This window comes from Tyto alba, unplaced genomic scaffold (genome assembly GCF_018691265.1).
Source record: "Tyto alba isolate M040663 unplaced genomic scaffold, T.alba_DEE_v4.0 Super-Scaffold_1000006, whole genome shotgun sequence".
Classification (NCBI taxonomy): domain Eukaryota; kingdom Metazoa; phylum Chordata; class Aves; order Strigiformes; family Tytonidae; genus Tyto; species Tyto alba.
The window spans coordinates 10271231-10292769 of record NW_024881272.1 but is presented as its reverse complement, the minus strand read 5'-3'; the positions used below and the strand labels follow the sequence as shown (position 1 = coordinate 10292769).

General features: G+C 44.1%; 1 protein-coding gene across 1 annotated transcript in view; it reads right to left on the bottom strand.

The window, feature by feature from the left end:
• Positions 1 to 6620: 6620 nt before the first annotated feature.
• The window catches only part of CFH (complement factor H), a 36309-nt gene continuing 21390 nt past the window's right edge, over positions 6621 to 21539 (bottom strand). The window contains exons 12-24 of the mRNA XM_042785946.1: positions 21273 to 21446; positions 19749 to 19931; positions 17030 to 17212; positions 15502 to 15684; positions 14004 to 14183; positions 12834 to 13040; positions 12041 to 12217; positions 11215 to 11391; positions 10046 to 10222; positions 8591 to 8773; positions 7637 to 7837; positions 7135 to 7329; positions 6621 to 6995 (exon numbers count right to left, since the gene is read on the bottom strand). Of these exons, the coding sequence (XP_042641880.1) occupies positions 6985 to 6995; positions 7135 to 7329; positions 7637 to 7837; positions 8591 to 8773; positions 10046 to 10222; positions 11215 to 11391; positions 12041 to 12217; positions 12834 to 13040; positions 14004 to 14183; positions 15502 to 15684; positions 17030 to 17212; positions 19749 to 19931; positions 21273 to 21446 (2231 nt within the window). The 3' untranslated portion in view covers positions 6621 to 6984. The remainder of the gene's footprint in view (positions 6996 to 7134; positions 7330 to 7636; positions 7838 to 8590; positions 8774 to 10045; positions 10223 to 11214; positions 11392 to 12040; positions 12218 to 12833; positions 13041 to 14003; positions 14184 to 15501; positions 15685 to 17029; positions 17213 to 19748; positions 19932 to 21272; positions 21447 to 21539) is intronic.

Here is a 21539-nt window from a genome sequence, read left to right as displayed (position 1 = left end):
CCACTCATTTAGCATTAGGAGCTGTCCTGGTTTGAGCTGAAATATAGTTAATGTTCCTTTTCAGGGACTAGATGAGTGCTGTGTTTTGGATTTAGCTTTGGGTTTGGTATGGGAAGAATGCTGATAGCACACTGATGTTTTCAGCTGCTACCGAGACTCCAAGGACTCTCCGACTCCCCATGTTCTGCCGGTGTGCAAGGGCACAGGGAGCAGGGAGGGAGCACGGACAGAGCACCAGACCCAAATTGGCCAATGAAATATTCCATATCATGGAACATCATGCTCACTATATAGAGGAGGGGTGGTTGGGAAGGAGCTCTCTCTCTTGCTTCCGGGATTGCGATTGCGGGATCTTGGTATCTCGGGGTCGGTAGCCGGGAACGGGCTGGGGATTGGTTAGCGGGTGGTGAGCAATTACTCTGTACATTGCCTGTTTATATATTTCTTTTTGTTTTCCCCCTACCATCGTCATTGTTCTCGTTTTATTGCCATTATTAAACCGTTCCTATCTCACCCTGAGAGTCTCCCTTCACCCCTCTAATTCCCTCCCCCATTCCCAGGTGGGGAGGGGGAAGGGAGGGTGACCAGCTGCGGGGGTTGGCTGCCGACCAGGCTCAAACCAGGACAGGAGCCCCACATGAAACTGACGTAGTCAATGCATGCTTTGTTTCGATGTTTATCAACAAGATGCTGTCTTCATTTCTTTAATCCACCACACCCTCTCTGCTCACAGAGAAATGTCCACTGTTATGCGTGCATCCAGAGGAAGTGGGGCAAGCACTAAAGGACCTCAAAGGCTTGGCCACACTCTTCGAGAGCTACTGGGCAATGCAATGCTGGGGATGTAATGTTCATAGGGAAAGCAACCTCAGGCCCTAGAGTAAGGATCAGCATTTGCCTTCTCTGAAATTTCTTTCAGCTAACTGTTGTTTCTCTCTGTTTCTAGTGAGGATGTATGTCAAATAAGCAGAGGTAAAAAAAAAAAAAATAATATTTAAGTTACCTCTTCTTCTGTGGCAATAGAATTAAGAATTAGATTGCCAAATCATAATCAAGGCCAAGCCTTAAGTAGTAGGTCTCTCCACCTGCAAGCATTTTATCCGACAATATTATTTTTCTTAATTTCACAGAAATATACATATTCATATCACAGAATGGTTTGGTTTCAAAGGGACCTTAAAGCTCATCTAGTTCCAACCCCCCTGCCATGGGCAGGGACACCTTCCACCAGCCCAGATTGCTCCCAGCCCCGTCCAACCTGGCCTGGAACCCTGCCAGGGAGGGGGCAGCCACAGCTGCTCTGGGTACCCTGGGCCAGCGACTCACCATGGTCACAGTGAAGAATTTCTTCCTTGTAGTTAATCTAAATCTCTTTCAGTTTAAAACGGTTTCCCCTCCTCCTATCCCTACACTCCCTGATAAAGAGTCCCTCCCTAGCTTTCATGTAGCCCGCTTTAAGTACTGGAAGGCCACTATAAGGTCCCCAGAGCCTTCTCTTCTCCAGACTGAACAATCCCATGTCACAACCAATGAAGGTGTCTGTGCACAAAGGACGCCAGGACCCCATGGGAAGGAGCAGCCCCCACTGTTGTAGTTTGGTGCTGGGATTGCAGCATGCTGTGGTGTCCCACGCTGGAACAGAGAGGGAACCACTGCAGCCCATGGGAGGGACTCAAGTTGGAGAAAAGTTGTGGAGGACAGATGCTTGTGAGAGGGAGACCATGCTGGAGCAGGGGGAAATTCCATAGGTTTCCCCCTCCTCAAGATGGGAGAAGCAGCAGCAGTGACTGCACCCCCCATTCCCTACCCCCTGCGCCACTGGGGGGAGGAGGTAGAGATATCGGGAGCAGAGCTGAGCTGGGGAAGAAAGGAGGGGTGGGGGGAAGGTGTTTTCAAGATGTGATAATGCTTCTCACTGTCCTACTCTGCCTGATAAGTGTTGTTGTTGTCTGTATTAAATTTATGGGTTTTTTTTCTTCCCCTAATGAGTCTCTTTTGCCTGTGACCATATTGGGTGATTAATTCCTTCTTGTCTTATCTCAAATCCCAAGCCTTTGTTTATTTTCTCCTTTTCAGTGGTGGAGGGAAGGGAGAGTGAGCGGCTGTGTGGTGCTTATCTACCCTCTGAGCTCAAACCACGACATTAGTGAAACCATGTTGGCTGTCACCAGTCACCTCCTTATTTTCCATGTGCCCTAGCACAGCTTCCAGGAGAATCCACTCCATGATCTTACTGGACACAGAGGTGAGACTGACTGGCCTGTAGGTCCCTTGGTCTTCCTTTTTTCCCCCTCTTTAAAAACGGGGGTTATGTTTTACCTTTTTCAGGCAGCAGGAACTTCACTGGACTGCCACAACTTCTCACATACGATGGCTAGTGGCTTACCCACTTCATTGCCCAGTGCCCTCAGGACCTATGGATGCATTTCATTAGGTCCCATGGGCTTGTGCACCTTCAGGTTCAAACTTGATGGTCTCAAACTTGATCTTCTCCTATAGTGGTCAGTTCTTCCATCTCCCAGTCCCTGCCTTTACCTTCTGCGTCTTGGGCAGTGTGGCTGGAGCACTTGCCTGTGAAGACTGAGGCAAAGAAGTCATTGAGTGCATCAGACTTCTCCATATCCTGGGTAATAAGGTCTCCTGTTTCATTCCAGAGAGGGCCCACATTTTCTCTAGTCTTCCTTTTATCACTGACATACCTGTAAAAACTTTTTTTGTTGCCCTTGACATGCCTGGCCAGATTTAATTCTACCAGGGCTTTGGCCTTCCTAACCTGATCCCTGGCTACCCAGACAGTTTCTGTGTATTCCTCCCAGGCTACTTGTCCTTGCTTCCACCCTGTGCAGGCTTCCTTTTTGTGTTTGAGCTTGTCCAGGACCTCTTTGTTCATCCATGCAGGCCTCCTGGCATTCTTACCCGACTTCTTCTTTGTTGGAATACGTCGCTCCTGAGCTTGGATCAGGTGATCCTTGAATATCAACCAGCTTTCTTGGGCCCCTCTTCTTTCCAGGGCTTTATCCCACGCTACTCTGCCAAGCAGATCCCTGGAGAGGCTGAGTCTGCTCTCCTGAAGTCCAGGGTAGTGAGGGTGCTGTGTGCCCTCCTCACTGCCTTCAGGGTCATGAACTCCACCATTTCATGGTCCGTGCAGTCAAGGCTGCCCTTAGCTTCACACTCCCCACCTGCCCCTCCTTGCTGGTGGGAATGAGGCCCAACATTGTACCTCTCCTCCTTGGCTCCTCTATCACTTGGAGAAGGAATTTATCATCCAAGCATTCCAGGAACCTCCTGGATTGCTTATTCCCTGCTGTGTTGTCTTTCCAACAGATATCAGGGTGCTTGAATTCCCCCATGAAGACCGGGGCTTGTGAACATGAGGCTGCTCCTATCTGTCTATAGAGGGTCTCATCTGCTTGGTCTTCCTGGCTGGGTGGCCTGTAGCAGACCCCCACTGTAACATCTCCTGTCCCTGCCTTCTCTCTAATCCTGCCCGATAAGCTCTTGACTGGGTTGTCATCCATCCCAGGCAGGGCTTCATGCACTCCAGCTAGTCACTGACGTAGAGGGTGACACCCCCACCTCATCTCCCCAGCCTGTCCTTCCTGAAGAGCCTGTACCCTTCCATTCCAGCACTCCAGCCACAGGAGCCATCCCTCCACATCTCCATGATGCCAACAAGATCATAGCCCTGCAGGTGTGTGCACATCTCTAGCTCCTCTTGTTTATTCCCTGTGCTATGTGCGTTTATATAGAAGCATTTAAATTGGGCCCCCAATGAAGCTGACTTACTGGCTGGAATTCCTTTGTGCTGCTCTTCAGGTGCTCTCCTGCTGACCTGTGACCCCTCTCCAGGCTCTGGGCATCTATTGCTGGCACTGGCATCAAGCTGGTAGCAGTGGAATGGATTGAGGTTCTCCTCCCCTGTCAACTTTAGTTTAGAACCCTCTTCACCAGCTTGGGAAGCCTATGACCAAAGATGCACCTCCTCTTCTCTGACAGATTGACCCCATCAGCCCCCAGTAGACCAGGTTTCACAAAGCGAGTCCCATGGTCTAAGTAGCTGAACCCCTGCCTGTGACTCCAGTCCTGTAACCAATTGTTGATTTGGCAGATTTGACTGGTCCTTTCAAATCCCTTCCCTTTGATTGGAAGGAGTGATGATATGCTTGCACTCCAGAGTCTCTTACCACCACCTTATCCTTCCTGATACTTCTCAGACCGCTCCTGGCTGTACCACTGGTGCTCAAGTGAAACAACAGCAGTCACTAATTGTCAGTGGACTGTATGAGGCTTGGTAATCTCTTGGTGATATGCATGACATAAGTCCCTGGTAAGCAGCACACCTTCCTAGAGAGCTTGTCAGGTCAGCAGATGTTGGCTCTGTACCTCTCAGAAGAGAGTCACCTACTACTGTCACCCGTTGACTTTTCTTAGTTGTGCTGGTTGTGGTATGGGGAACAGATCAGGCTTCCTTGCTCAGCTCCAGTGTCGCTCCTGCTGTGATGGGTCTTTCCTCTTCAGTCTGCAGAGCGGTGAAGCTGTTCTTCCACTGTTGAAGTTGTGTATATTCTTTCAAGGAGAAGATAGTGATATTTATTGCCATTATCAAAAGGAGGCAGCAGTCCCCATTTCCCTGATGGTGGAAGAATAGCTGTGTTCAAGAAAATCAGCATCGTGCAAATAACCTCAAATTTATACCCAAAGAGTAGTTACAATTGTTTAATAATCATGATAAATCAGGAAAGGCTTTTGCAAGTTTGGAGGTAGTATTTCTATCTGATAGTTTGATGGAGGATTTGATCTTTTCTTGATTGTTATTTCGTTGATTGTCTGGCAGGGTCACTGATGCCAGCAAGGAGCTCTTTGCTTTGTGATCACCTTCACTTAGTTATTTTATCCAGGACCAGAGCAGGTGAATTAAATGTTTATCTGCATGTTTCAAGTATGTTTGACATATACAAGTATATTTACAGTATTGCTAGGATCATTTTGTTGACACGTACAGATGGATTCCTTGAAAACACCTGAATTAAACAGGATTTATACCCATGATACTTGCAGAAATAAACTGTAAGTCCACAATGAAGTAGCTGTAGCAGAACTGCTAGCCAGTCTAAACCAGGTAAAACAGACCCTATTTGCATCAGACTTTATCCAGTGGTCTGCACTCCTCCTGGGCCCAATCTTGTCATTTTACTGCATCACAATATTTACTCTATTCTAATATATATTCCCCTTACATTTTCATATATATCACACTGAGCAAAACCTTTCATGGACTCTGCTTACAGGCTTCTCATGCACAGGGCTGTCTGATTACTACTTATAATTTTGAACCAGGAATTCCTCTTCAGGAGGCCAGAGAATTTTGACTGAAGTGTATGAAAAATGTTCTTTATCTAGAAGCAGTTACTTTGAATCTGTGTATCTTTTAATTCCTTTATTTGCTGTATCTTTGGAAATACAATAACTACCTTGACTGAAGAATGTTTTTCTCTGCTTATTTGATCATAGAGCCTTCAATCTTCCTCTAGCAATAAATCTTTCTAAAGACTCAAACCTTTCATTACATAGGCTAGAATTCTTTATTCATTTGGCCACACAAATGATCTTAAAAATATGCAATGAGCTTTTTTATGATGTACTTAACATTTTAAAGATGTGAGATCATCTCACAGTTCCTTTAAAAAATCTCTTTGTTTTTTATAGCAAAATATCTTCAATATGCCAAAACTATTTTGAAAGTAAAAATTAGCACAAATTTTGAACAAAATCTAAACGTAGACAACTTTTAAGCTGGAAATGATGCTGTATTAAATAATAAGAATAAATGCATAGAAATGAGATGTTTTCATCAGGCAAAACAAAAGCTGAATTTGCATGGCATTTTGCTAACTATTAACTTTTCTCCCCATCAGAAGTTACACAGTTGTGTTGTGTTCTTGTGAGGGTGGTGGGGATTTTGGTAGCAGGGGGGTGAGTATAGTGTTGACTCCATCAGAAGCTTATTGAAATTCCTCCAGCACCAAGTTGGGTCCACGTCAGGCCAAGGCTGAGCCAACTCGTGATGCAGGCTGCACCTCTGTGAGAATGTATATAAGTGGAACCTGGGACGAGGAAGTGGAATTGTGAGGCAGGCAATCCCACCTGCTGGTTTCCTAAGCAAGCCCAAATCTGCCTCCTAAGGTGCACGATTTCTAGTCTGCTACTTGTCTTTCTCTCTCCCCTCTGAATCAGGTTAGTGCACGGTCACCACACCCAAGGCTGCCATTGATTTCCACAACCTCACACAGTTCTTCCTTGTAGATGAACAGCAGATGGAGCTGTGCGCTGCGCAGACCAGCCCATCCAGGACCTGGACCAAGAAGGCGTCCCCACCTCCGCCCAGAAATCCCTGTTACTTGCATCCCAACACCTTCCTCTCAAGACAAGGCTCAAGTTCCCCATAAGAACCGGGTCTCTGATCTAGAGACTTCCTGGAGTTGTTTAAAGGAGACTCCACTCACTTGCTCATCCTGATCAGGCCGCCAGGATGCTCACCTCTGCCGTGGCCCCAGGGCAGCCTCCAGGCAAGTGCATGGAGAAGAAGCTAGGAGCAGACAAGGCCAAACACACTCTGCTTGCTGTTGATCAAATTACCTGCGGGCTTTAATTCTTGTCTCAGTATGCTACCAAAGCCAGCCTATTTCAGCACACAATTCTTAATCGAAATAACAGGGAGATCAATATAGAATGGATAAAATGCAAGCACAACCATTCAGAGGGATAAAATGTAAACACATTTACAAAACCAGATAAAATGTAAACACAATCATCCAAAAATAAAAAGAAAAACCAGTGACAAATTGCATGACAGAACATTGGCTAAGCTGCAAACAAAGCACAGTGAAACGGGAAATGCCAGGAAAAACTGAGCTCAGATCACAGGTCGGTTGAGGGGTCTTTCATTTCCACAGCTGGGATCCTTCATGCCATTTCCAATTATCAAACGATCCCTGCAGTGTAAAGAGAAAAAGGGGAAAAGGTGTGAAGGCCAAGCCTGACACATCGCAGCGGTTCCTCAGAGCGGTGGACAGGCAATTTCAGCAAAGCTGCCTTCTACAGCCTGCCGTGTCCTCGGCACCGAGCACTTACGTTCACACATAGGATACACAATTGCTCCATCCAGGCACTGTGCTCTAAATTTCTCAGGGCGTGAAACTTGACGGTACCACCATTTGCATTCAAATAAAATATAATCCCCAGTGCGATAGGAAGTGCTCGACTGGCTTGATGACTGTAGTTGGATATGGTTCCTTTCCATAATCCTCTCACGCACCATACAGTTCTCTGCAAAAAGCACTTCCATTATTTGCCTGTAAACCTCACACTGGAAATCTGATGCTCTAAAACTGTTGGTAGCAGCTGAGAGCCCCCGAGAGGTGTTTCCCCAGCAGACTTTCCCGCTCAGGTACGCTGCTCAATGGCATCCTGGGGCACTGCCCCTCCCCGCCTGCAGCTTACGGATGGGATGCTCCCACACCCTGGCTCCTCCCCAGGCACTCCCCCAGGAAACCTACAGGCATTTCCCTCAGATTCAGCACTAAAAAAGCAACAACACAGTAGCTAAGCTGTGGCCAAAGTGGAGGTGACTTACTTCCCGGCTTGCAGTGTGGGTATTCTAATGTCCCCTCTACACACTGTGCTCTGAAAGGGGGAGATGCTGGGTGCTCCATGTAGCCTCTCTTACACCGAAATTCAATGAAGTCACCCGAGCTGGCATACAACTTTCTTCCTATTATCCATTTCAGCTCAATATTGTTTCTGCTCATGTCTTCTTCAGATGCTGTACAGGCCACTTGAAAAAGGCAAGAAGAGAGTGTTGTCACTTCATACAGACACACCACGGGTAGCTTTTTTCCCCTCCGGAGCCTACAGAAGGTCTTCGCTTCAAAAAATACCCCCGGCTATTTGCTCTGACCCTCTGTTACCTGCAACAAGGGAGACATTCACACCCAAGCTAAATGGCAGAAAGACCGTGGCTGAGACCCCACACCGCCACACAGAGCTATGGAGAAGTCTTTTCACGCTGACAGTCACACAGAGAGGATCGAAGCACGGGTGGGGAAGTCAGCAGGCACCAATGAACCTCCCCGTGTCTTTTTGGAGATGCCTCCTTCCCTTCAGCTCGGCACTTCTCTCGATTAGTTTCCTCACAGCCACGTCACAGATACACCCTGTATTTCCCCAACACTGCCAAGCACTCAGACCATCCTCCCCCCTCACAGCCTGCTGACCACAGCAGGGACCCTAACTCGGGAGCAGCTGGGGGCCCGGCACAGTGATCGAGATCCCCCTCGCACTGTGGGCTTCAGCCAAACTGCGTCCTCCCGACCCCACTGTGGTGGCGAGAGACAGCGGGCAGCAGAGGAGACTACACGAGCTAACTTCACGAAGAAACTCCTTCTGGGCAAAACAGGGACTCGTCGCTGTTCTGCCAGGCTGGCGCCAGCACAGGTGCTGCTGCACAGGCGATGCCCCCCGGAGCTGAGAAGACGACAACGGGAGCAGTCCCACAGCCTTTGGCCACACAGCACGTGCTTCAACCTACCCAGGCAAACTGGGGGGCTTGTCCACTGCCCATCCGTACAAGTGATATACTGGGAGCCTTCCAGGACGTAGAGACTTGGGCATTTGTATTCCAGAATTGTACCTTGTGGATATTCTTGCATGGGGAAGGAAAGGAGGTCTCCGTTTTCAATAACTGGAGGTGGGCCACATTTCCCACCTTTCCCTGGAAGAAAATTCCCAATCAGAGAGAAAGCCACGAGAGTTTAATTGCAACGGAGGCCTGGCCACGAGTACTACCAGACAGTACGTTGGTACAACTCTGAGAGACCTGCGGGAAGGCAGAGAGAAAACCAAATACCTGGCAGGTGAAAAAGAACAAGAGTTTCTCATTTCTCCAGTGCGGGGACTCCCAAGTGCCAGTGCACCCCGTTTTCCATGGCTGAAGTGCTTGCAGCTGTGTGCAGGACCTCCTCTCGTCCCGCGTAACGGTGTAGCATTTGTCACAGCTCTTTCTGCAGAGGAGCCTGACACCCACCACCTCCCTGTACTGTCAGAGCAGCGAGAAAAGCGGATTCAACTGCAGACAGTAACGACTGTCACCAAACCGCACCACTGCAATCACTAAGGGGATAGCCCTTGGGCTCTGCGGGCCTCTTACTGGGGAGCTCACACGTGCCATTCCCGAAGCACTGCTGCCTCGCAGACTTTTACAGGTATTCAAGCACCACACCGCTGCCCTCCAATGGCCCTTGCACTGGGGAAGCTTCAGAGAAGACCCGGATCCCTTGGTACCAGCAGCAAGCCTCTTTGTGCTTGGCACCGTGTTCTGGAGTCAGAACGGGGAGCCTGGTGCTAATTCATCTGCTGTCGATGCACCGCTTCAGCTCCCAGCTGGGTGCTGTTTGAGTCAAACGCTGCTGCGCTGGGTCCTGTGCTGAAACTTTCTGTATGTCTAATGAAAACAAACGAGGTAATTCACTGTGCTCATGAGATCCTAGCAGGCACCAGCACCGTACCTAGGTACTGGCTCACACGTCCAGTTCTACTCTCGGTTGATTTAACAGCTGATTTGACTCCGTGGCATTCAATAAAGCAATGTGTCATCTGCACTATCGGGATATCAACTAGTAGGGGAGCTGTGGGCTCTGTTCTCCAACAGTGACGATAGAATTTCTCACTACCTCCTCATCAGGCAGGCCCAGAAAGCAGATGCTAAGAAGTCCAAGGGGCTGCGTCTCAAAATTAGACCTGGCCAGCAACTGCTCTCGGCCTCGGGGTGGTTGTCCAGGTGTGGCCCTTTCGAGTGATGCTGCCTGGGTGACTCAGCTGGTAAGCTCATCGGAATAAATACCTGGGAAAATGGCTTTTTCCCGAGTGCACCAGCTACGTGGTATTTCTGCACAGTGAGACTGAAAGTTGGAGACGTAAATGCCACTAAGTCAGCTTCGTGGTAGTCTCACTGACAGGCGACTGTATGAACAGAGAGAGAAATTACCTTTGCACTTTGGCAGCTCTGTCCAGGTCCCATTCTGACACGCTATGTTGGAAGCCCCGGTCATCTCAAAACCTTTCCAGCACTGGTAGCGAGCACTCTCCCCAGGCAAGTACCTTGACTTTTTAACACCTTCTACTTTGCCGCCAGCAATTTCTGGAGGAGGTTCACACGTCACATCTGAAAAAGAGACGCTGCTGCAGTCATGACTGCAGCCGTTGCGGTGTGCCCCTCTACAACCGACAGCTAAAGGCATCAACCTTGCTATGATTTCTGTCCAGCGTTTCTGCCTCAGGTGGGTCACAGCTCCAAGAGTTCACCATGGAGAAAGCAATGAGGTGCGACAGAGGCGGCAGAACACTCTTTCTGGGGCTCTCGGGAGATGGCAGGGCCCAGGAGAGCTTCTAGAAAAAGCCGGCGTTTCCATAGCCACACCTCACGGCACAAGAAGCCACCCCGGCCTTCCTGCGAGCCCGCGTCCCTGCCCAGGGAGCCCTGGCATTCCCGGGAGCCACAGGGGTGGCTGCAGCGCTCCGGAGGCCCGGCAGCGCTGGAGGAGCTTGTCAGCCTGCACTGCTCAGGGATGGGGAAGTGCAGTCAGCTCCCTGGAGGTGTGTGACAGCCAAGGAGCGCTTGTTCACCCTGCAGCCACGGATTTGGGCAGGAGGCAGGAGCACGGCTCCTGCCAGTTCCTCGTCACACGAACGCTCTTCCCACTTCACGGCCCCAGCGCATCCTACACGCTCTGGAGCTGAGTCTCTGCTGGGATCTGCAGCGGTCAGAGCGGAGCCCTGGAGAAGAACAGCTGTTTGTGTCCCCTACGGCTCCTGCCAGTCAAGACACCCCCGGACAGGTTTGAACAGAGCAGAGGAGCCCTTACGTGTCACTGAGGTGGCAGACTCTGGGGAAACACCGGTATTATACCGCAGAATGACAGAGCAGCACTTCTCAGGCCCTGCTTCTTCAAGACACTTTTGCTGTCGATGAGCATACCCCTGGTATTTCTCGAAGCATCAAGCTAAATTAAAAGTGCTGTGCAAGGAAGCGATAGCGAGCACAAAGTCGGGTTACACGAAGGAACCAGAAGTGAAAAAGGTAAAGTCGTTAGAGCGTGTCGGCAATCAAACAGTCCCCTCTGTGCAAAGAGGCAAGATGAAAGCACACGTTCCTACCTCTGCAGGTTGGCGCTTGTGTCCATTCTCCATTTGTACAAGTGACGTAATTTCCACCCGTCATTTGAAAATTGCTTTCACATTCATACTGCAGTCTGGCACCGGGCAGGTACCTCTCCTCTTGAGTGCTTGTCATACGGGCATTGGGAATTTCAGGTGCGGCTCCACAGCTGACGTCTGGAGAGAGAGGGGCGTTTAAGAACAGTAGCGCAGCGATACGACAGTCACAGAACATTGCATTCCGGAGCACCAAAAATGCTTTGCAAAACGCAGATCCTTTTCTACAGGTAGGAGAGGAAGATGATACGGTCTTCACCCTGCAACGCTTCACCACACAATATTATTTTTTCGTGAAGCGACTAAAAAGAGAACAGGAGTGGCAGAGATCGGCCAAACGTGCGGATCGGTGGTGAACAGCATTGTGTGCCAACGGGCTGGAGAGTGAAGTGATTCCTCTGCTATTTGAAGGTAACTTTCGGCAACAACATTCCTTGTGATGTGAAAAGCAGCTACATTGTCCTGCCAGTTATCTCCTCCTCTGCAGCCAGCACCCATTCCTCCATAACCCTCTGCCTGCTTGATGCCAGCAGAGAGCTAAGTTTTAGCTCCTAGTTTCGGCCCACGGGGGAAACGGTTTCTTTGCTGATCTACCCTGCTGCTTGTTTCTCAGGAGCCAGAAAATCAGGGCTTGTAGCAGCCCATTCAAAGCAAGTCACCCGTTGGCTCTATTGGCCTGACTCACCTGCATGCCTGAGTTGACATTATTTTAATTCACAACTGGAAAGGCTAAGAAGGACCATAGACTTCTTAGAAGTAGACCCTATACCTTCACAGATGGGCGGTGCTGTCCAGTTTCCTTCTCTGCAAATAATTTCGGGGGGACCAACAATCAGGAAGCCTGCATCACACTGGTAGCGAATTGTTTCACCAGGCTCATAAATTTCCTTGTTTCTGCCTTCAGTTTGAGCATTGGCAACTTTTGGAATACTTCCACACGGCATTTCTGAAAAGATACAGAAAGCTGACGCTTGTGCTAGTGTGATGCACGTAGACTGAGCGCACTGTTTCCACCAAACAGATGCTTTAGAGAGCTGCTTCTAGCTTCTAACATTGGCATAGTCATCCGCTGGCAGTGCAGGTTTATATGCAAGGCGGCATACAGAAGATGGAAGAAGCCATTCCCCTACATAGGCGTGGACTGCCGTCACTGGAAGATATTTAGATCCTGTTCCTAACCATGCCTGAAAATATTAATAAAGGCTTCTGTCCCTTACTACACCAAAGTGCTTTCCATCACTAAAGCACCAAAGCAACTCCTAGTCGCTGGTGGGCTCTGTAGAAGACAGACCCTTGGGTTATGAGCATGTGCCCAGGACTCACCCGGCAGAGAGAGGAACTGGACAAAAATGCAAGAACACAGGGGAATCTTTCAAAACTAAACTGCATTCAGAAAGGCAGTCTCGCATCCAGTCAGGATTGCTCTGAACACATCCATGAGGGGTGGTAAGATTCCACAGCAAAATAGGGAGTTGCTGGCCCTTACTAGCCAACCTCCAGTTTAAATTTCTTTCGATTTCATTGCTTAAGGCACTTCAAAAAAAGGTATTTTCTGATATTACCCAAGCACGCAGGAGCCGAAGTCCAGTTTCCCATAGAACAAGTTATCTCTGATGGTCCATCTAGCATGTATCCAGAACGAGAAACATACTTAAATCTAGTACCAGCCAGATAATATGTTTTCCCTTCCTTTTTAATTTGTAAGCTTTGATTTTCCAGCCTAAGAACATCAGCACATTCTACGGGTTGTGGTGGCAAACACAGACTTTCTAAAAAAATACAGAAAACACAGGTAAACAATAATGCAAGCAATTAATATTGCAATGGCATATGCTGTCTAAAACGGAAAAGAAACAAAAAATTAATCCAAACATAAAGTAAATTGCTTGAAAGGAAGATGAAGAAATATATAGGATACACAAAGCAAAACTTCTTTCTTTCCCTTTATACTAATTTTTTTTTTTTTTGTTATTATTATTTTCTATGTCTGCCACTTATCAGCAGAAATTTAGACTCACAAGTAACGCAGAATAGAAATCCCATAGGATCAGAATTTTGTACCTTAAAAATATAGATTTGGTTGGCATGATTTGCACATGAGTCACCAGCTGGCACCTCATTTATCCTGTGCTCAGCTTCCACCTATTAATTTCTGATAACACTTTATTCAATCTCTGAATGAACTTCTGGTTACAAGGTATCACCTGCATTGGTAATATTTTAGCAATTGGATTACAGATTCCTCAGCATTTCTTAGAGCAGATGGCCTGAGTTATGCCATATCATTTATACCTCTATTACAGGAAGAACCAACAAAAAGAAAAGGCGAAAAGTCAAAGAAGAATAAAAATTAAGAAACCCAAAGATTGCCAGTACTACAACTAAAAAACAAAGAATACTGTTTTTTTTTTTCACCAGGATACTATTAAAGACCCCTAGTCAAATCTGATTTGCCATTCTGCAATATACTAAACAAGCAAATAAACACACAGCTCTTGTGAACTACCTGAAAGTTTCATATGCCATCTTAGATAAGTCTGTGTAAATAAAAAGACCTACTGTCCCGCAGCTGGTTAACTGCACTTTCTTTAGCAACTTACTTGCTATTGCTTTTCTGCAGTTGCCTGTTCATGATAATCTTAACATAAATAATATGATCATCCTGCTAACGACAACTGCAAATGCATAACACAGAAATTAATAATAAAATAAACAAATAATCCACTACTGACCTCTGCAGTAAGGTGGTGATTGCCATTTCCCTTCTATACATGTTATTTCATTCATACCGATGAGCTGGAAACTCTTCAGACACGAAAAAGCTATTTTACTGCCATGCTTGTAATTTCTTCCAACTGTTATCTGTTGAGCACCAGGCAGCTGAGGTGGAGGTGGGCATGTACTCTCCTCGGCTAAGGACACATACTCATGTTATAATAGAACATAAGATAAAGTGCAGCAGTTCATCACAAATTACAACACAAACAACCAAGAAAACACAGGCATTAGAAAATTATTCGGTTGCTACCTCAAGCTTTAATTAATATAATGATCATTTTGTTCTGCTTCAGAACCACCAGAGCTGCCTTCAGATGCTTATACACTTTAAAACTCATAGAAAAGGCAGTCACAGTTGCCTACACCAATCTAAGATGGAGCCTCTTGTAGTTTCTCCTTTCCCATACAGCTGCACACTCTTGTAGGCTTTCCCCGTTCCTCTCTCTCTATGGTGAACTACTTTAGGAGAACTGGACCAACTTCTGGGATTGTTGTTTTGTTGTTGTTTTTCATTCAGACTTAGCTGGTAACAGAGCTAAATGAGGATCACAAAAGGAAACAAAGAAATAAACTTCAATTTTGCCACTCAAGGAACAAAGGGCTGCTCCTGGCAAAGGGAATAAAAAGGGAGGGAAGGAGGTAGATCTAGGAAGGAGGACACCTCCAGAGCTTGATACGTTGATTCTAGTGGTTCCAGAAAGCTGAAAAGGTAGGGACACTTGATTTTGACATCAAAAGCTCCCGGAAGTGATTGCCACTCTGTACTTCTCCCACTTCCGTGCATTTTTGCCTATGAATCTGCCATAAAACAGGCAATGAGGTGATGACTGGTTTACAATCATGCCTTCTACAGGCAATGCATCCTGCTCTGCTGTACATAAAGGCAGTCCTGCAGGTATCCAGTCTTTGGTGTGTATTACATAAGGGCGGTCTCCTCTAGGTCTGTGCTTTTGAATTGGACAACTCAACCTTTTTCTTGTTATTTCACCAGGAAGCAATTTGAAAAAAATAGAAGGGAAAAAAAAAAAAAAGTCAGGAATAGAAAAGCTTTGAATGTTTACAGGAAATCAAGGAACTTTGGCTGGAGGTTGAGCTATGTCTACTCATTTGCACCAGGTCAAAGCCCCTTTGAAGAACCGAGCTTAAATTTATCATTGCATCTTTTCTCACATCAGAAGTGACAGTGAAAACTGTTTCAATTGTCAGAGTAGAGATTATTAAGTCTGTCTCACTAAAATAGTGCATCACTAAATGCAGTTAACTGTTGAAATGATTCCCATAACTATTCATGACTATACTTTAACATATAATTGAGTAAGCATATATATATATATAACTATGTAAGCATTTGTATTTCAGACTAGTGACACAGTGATGCTAAGAAGCTTTAATAATGAGCATTTATCATTCTTACATAATAAGAAGAAATTGTATGCAAATCTAAAAACATACTTAAACATTCAATCTCTGGTGACCATTTTCCAGACACACAAGTTGCCTGTTTAATAATTTTGTCAGCCAATGTACATATATAACGTATAACTCTATGGAACCCAGTCTCCTTTTTTGGCTTGTGAAGTCGACCATTGCGCACAAGCTCAACATTCACTGGAGGCACACACTGAGGAGATGGATCTGAAAAAAATCAACAAAGGAGCTGAAAAATAGATTTAGTTCAGATGATACGTACATAGACATTCACTGATGAAGTCATCGGTTTCCTAATGCATGTCCACATGAAAGTGGTTTTTTATTTACTGTTTGAAGTAACCCTTAAGATTTCTAGATTACAGAAACAGAATGACTTTTTGTTCCAGCTATCTAAAGCAGAGACTGTTGTCACTCACAAAGCAATTATTTTTATCATGACAGGATCCCTTTTGCTGAGTGCAGTAAATATTATAAAAACTAAGCATTCTTTTCTTCCATACAACTATAAAAAAGGTAGCAAGATGAGCAAGAAGATAAATCTTCTTTTGCTCGTAGAAACAGGAGCATAAAGGAAGTACTACTCCATACTGAGTATGTATCAGGCATCAGTCTACTCTGGCAGGGTCTTGTGTCTCTGACTGCTGATTCTGACAGTCACAACACAAGCTACTTGTGAAAGCTAAGCACTCTGTTTTGTGCCAGATTCAATCTGCAATGTAATTGTAAATAAAGGTACAGTGTACTCAAATCACTGATGAATATAAAATCACTTCTGAAGAAAGGGGGAACCAAGAATTGGCTGTAACATAAACTGTATTCTGTTAAAGATAAGTGAAATGCTGGAGTAATTTATCTCAGACAAGACTCCTTCTTGCTCAGTGTCACTTTTTTCTTAAATTACTGACTACAATGTATTTTTTTTTCTTTTTCTTAGGAAAAGGCTTTGTTTTATATCTTTTTAAAAGACTACTTTAATTCAATTTATCCACTGCAAAACTAAATGGGAAGATGAGAAAAATGAAAAAAATACACTGATCAGAAATGAAAAGGGCTAATCCACATAAAAATGATGAGGATGAAATAAGCCTAGCACATTGTGGCTATTAGTATTATTTTTAATTCCCTGTAGGACTTTAAAGAAGCAAAGTAGTATACAGAGACATAGAGCTACAAGTAATTACAGCAACAGGCGTGCTACTTCATTGCAGGTATGTCCCAAGGCTTTTCAAGAGTCATTACCGGGGAGGAACGCTTGAAAATGGGTAAAAGCCACCGTATACCAAAGACATACTGCCATACTTGATCGCACCTACTGTGCAACTGTTCATTTCCTTCCCCAAACCTACTCAGAGTGTTTACAAAGTTGTAGGTGCAGAGTCTTTCCAGGATGGAGGACATGTTCACATTTAAAAGAGGAGTAAATAAAAAAAACTTAGTTGAGATGGATGAAACTGTATTATCTCTGGCTATATATTGATTGCTGAAGTCCTTGAAATTTTAAATAGAACTATGTTACACTCACACCTGAAATATTATGGAAATAGATTACCAGCACAAAGAGGTAAAGGCTTCCATTCCCCATTTAGACATTTTATTTTCATTTCCTTAGAATTGCCAGAGCCTTGTTTACATCCACATATTACTTCATCACCATGTGAAAACTGGGTCCTGTCCTCCTGATGAAGAACAACATTTGGAATAGAGGAAGGTGATCCACATGGCATTTTGTCTTCTGTTGAAAAGAGCAGAAGTATTCCACAATAATATTGACATCACATATGAATAGCTGAAACAACTTAAATAAAAATAACTATATTTGTATTTTGTGAGTCAAACCTACTCCCATTAATTGTAACAACTAAACTTCAACACAGCTGGGGTATGTGTATCTTTTAGCCAGTTTGCTAAACCCTTCTCCTGTCTTTTCCCTTCCCTTTCCATCACTGTGGTAACTGCAGCATGTAGAGTAGTTTCTGAAACTGAATCAATTAGTTTCAGCTAACATTAATTTCCCAAACTGTTTTTCATTGGTACATAAACCCTAAAGTGTAAGAAAACCTTCTATTAATCCAACTCACCTGGATCCCTGAGTGGGATCAATCCAGCTCACCTGGTGTAAGAACACCTTCAAGTAACCCAACTCACCTGGATCCCTGAGTAGGATCAATCCAGCTCACCTGCTGTAAGAAAACCTTCAATTAACCCAACTCACCTGGATCCCTGATTCTGATCAGTTAAAATTATCTTTGATTATACACGTACACATTTGTAATGTGCACTTTCAGTTAGTATTATTACAAGAACCGAAACCCATTGCAACGTCACTTAGAGTGCTGCAGCGCTATCACCTATGTGTGATAACAGCAGTTCCTGCTCTGGGCTGTCACTGTTGCAATGGAAGTGACAGCAAAGGATAATGTCTTGCACAGATGAGTGCAGCATGTGAGTAGGTTTTTTTGAAGGATGCAAAAGGCATGTAAAAGGAATAACGGTATACAGCCTGCCCTTAATGTGGGAGAGGGAAGACTTATGTTAAAATAAAAAATTGAATTTGAACAACCCTGTGCTCAAGTTTGGACCACCCTTCTTTCAAGCCTGTGCACCAAAACTATTCTCACTGGATCAAGGATTGAAAAGATGCAGGCTCCATGGTGTACAATTTTAAACCATCAGTGTTGCTCCTGTAAGACGTGTCAGAATGTGTATGTATAGGGACAGAATAAATCAGTCCATAAAACCCCACTATTTATTGGTTCTGCTATTAGACCATCCTGCGCCATAAGAATGCCCTGAATTATTTTCTGTATTTGCAGCTTTTCAGCTTAAATATTCCATTCTACTTCAATTCTGAGACACTGTCTTAACAAACAAATAGTAGTTTTGCATAAGCAATTTTTAAGTCCTGTCATTGACATTTATACTCTCAGGTTTGAGGTACACTACCTAATGACACATGTAAAAGTTGAGTGCTTTTGCTTAGGCAGGATAATTGACTGTAGAACCATTCACTGTTTCAATATCAGGACTATAAAAAAACCTGTTTGACATGTCTGACTCTAGCCTAGGGAAGACAGCAGCATATGTAATACATTCATAATCATCGTGTTCATAGCCCTGTGCCCCAGTAACACTGCTAGAGAGGCAACAGAGTTTGTACTGAGCTTGCAAGGCCTCAGGATGGAGGCTTATCAGGCTTACTTCGCTAGAAGCTGTCCTGACCTGCCCGGAGGCTTGGTTTTGCTTATTTTAGCTGTAACAACAATTTTTCTAGTGATCAGACTAATGCTAATTTGTTCTACTTTCAGTTACCTCTGTATGGCACAACCATAGTTTTATATAGATAGTAGTAACAAGTATTTTAGTAGTATTTTAGTCTCTGTAGAGTGTGTAATCATGACTCTAATATCATGATGTGGGTGAATACAGGGCTGGTATGATAACAGAGTCCTTGAGAAGTAGGAGCAAAGGTTGGGTGTGGCAGAGGCACAGGATGGTAAGAGACAGGGCATAGCCTGGCACTCCAAGGCTATGGATAGCTCACAAAAGGCCAGCTTAGACCTGGAGCTGATCAAAACTGGTTTTAGGGGGTAACACAAAGAAAAAGTATCTAACATATTTAAACATGTAAATTAGATATAAACATATCTAATTCAGAACTTGCAAACCAGTGAAAAAGGACAAGGCATAAAAGCATGTTAGCAAACCTAAAAATTACCCCAAACAGATCCTGTAAGGAGGAAGAGGAAATCATCAGCATTGACATCTTATTCCTTCCAGTGAATGACTTAAGATACTGATAATGTGCTGTAACTTCCCTCCAAAACACACCAGACTGAAGCCATTGACTTTAGGACCCAAGGGGGCAGTGGAAGGGTGAGCAGAAAACCAGAAAAAGAGGTAAATAAGAGAAAGTGTGTGTATAACAATTGTAGTTAGATATTTTAAATGGTTTGTATTACTTAGATAGTCTGTATTATTTATAATTTTATAATTATTCCTTATATATTATGTATTTCTTTTCTTTCTCTTTCTATAGTCATTTGATCTGGACTCACAACAATTCATTGATTGGACTGTTAAGATTTCAATTACACTACTAACAAAGCTTCGGCTTTACATATAATGTGTGATAACCTTTCAACCATAACATGATTTTGAACGTAGCATATTATACCTGCAAATACATAATTTTAATTAAGAAAATACTGGTGAAATATTAGCTTACAGTGAATTATAGACTTCTCACAAGTAAGAGTTACATAGATTACCAATGCAAGAAGGAGGCGATGACCACTGTCCATCAACACATTCTATTTCCTTTGATCCAACCAATTTAAATTCGACGTTGCATTCATATTGCTTTCTGTCCCCATGTTGATACTGGTCCACAGAGCCACCAGCAATACTTCCATTGGTAATCTCAGGTGGAGGTCCACAGGTACTGACATTCACTGAAATCAAGAGATCAAATCTATGCTCTGAACTCAGTAATTTTAGCATGGTTATATGTTAAGTGCAACATAAAATAAATTTAATTTGTTGTTTAATGTTAAGAAAAATCAACAGAGCAGGTTAAACAGGTCATTGGTTAATGAATATCTGGATTCATGTTGGGCTGCAGATCACAAACAGGTATGTGTGACCCTGACGCTCGCTACTCTCTTACTTTCATGCACTGTCAGTTGCCTGCGATGATGAAAGAAGTGGTTGATAAAACCAACCCAGTTTTAAGAGAAAAAAAGTGTTACATGGATGACAGCTTCAGTATTCTTTAAAAAAAAAGGTGAAAATTCTGCAAGTAATAATAACTTATGTTATAAAAATCAAACAAGTGATATGTACTGTATATTAAATGAATTAATTTCTGATGGAACTTCTGATAAGGGAGCTTAAAGTGTTGCTGATCTTAAGAGCCAACTATATGAAATAGACTTGTTTTTAAATGCAAAAGAGAGTGAGCAAAAAAAAGGATGAGAGCATGAAAGGCAACAAGGAAATTGATTGAGTGGGAAGAAAGGGAGATGAGAACTATGAGATCCTTTCATCCTCTCAAGCTTCCTCACAAAAGGGCATAGCACCATCAAAAGAAACTCTTCAGATGCCAGTAAGTTGTGCTCTGTCTTAAAAAGGTTGAGAAGAATAGGGGCATATGTTTTCCCTGCTGCACAAGTTTGTTTATCCTACTGGATGAAGCTGAGGAATTTCACAAAGAAAACCCTTCATTGAGTTTCTTTTGCTTAGGTCCAGCTCTGTGTCATCTCCAAAACAGTTTTTTTCCTTCAGTATCATGCGATCAGAAAAAGGAACATAGAGTACACTATCTGATGGGTCTTAACATTAGGCAGTGGCAAAAATTTAGGACATTTAGGATACAGTAAGAGAGGACATTACTTAAATTAATCACTCCTGGCTGCCATATTGCACATTATTTATGCCTTTTTGAATAATAAATAATTTTTCATACATTACAGCGAATGAAATTTCATACATTACCTGAATGAAATTTTGCACAAGTCATTTATCAGTTCACTTTCAGTTATTTCAGAACTCTAACTGACACAACGAAAGCTAACAAACTTCAACACTGAAAGTTAACTGTTCAGAATCTTTCACATAAAATAGCAAAACACTATAAAATGATTCAAAGAGGATCAGTTCCTGCCCTTTTAAAGACGGAGATGGGATAATTGTTCTTGGGGCAAGACTTACTTATAGAAGGTATCTGCAGAAGTCTTCAGGACCCAGGCATTTAAATCTATTTCCTACTACAATAAAGTTAACAGAAGAATTACCTTTACACACTGGTGGTGGTGGAAACCATCCAAAGTAATAGCACTGAGCAGAGGCAGGTCCCACTCTTAAGTAATTGTTTGCACAGGTAAATTTTACAACATCTCCATTGTGGTATTTACCCTCCTTGGGAGAAAAATCTCCATTGGGCAGTGTCAGCAGTTCGCATTCTATTGCTACAAAGACAAAATATTTTAACACACAGTGTACACCCTACAAAAAATACATTAAATGCTACTGATTATAATAAAACCAAAGAAAGTCTTAAA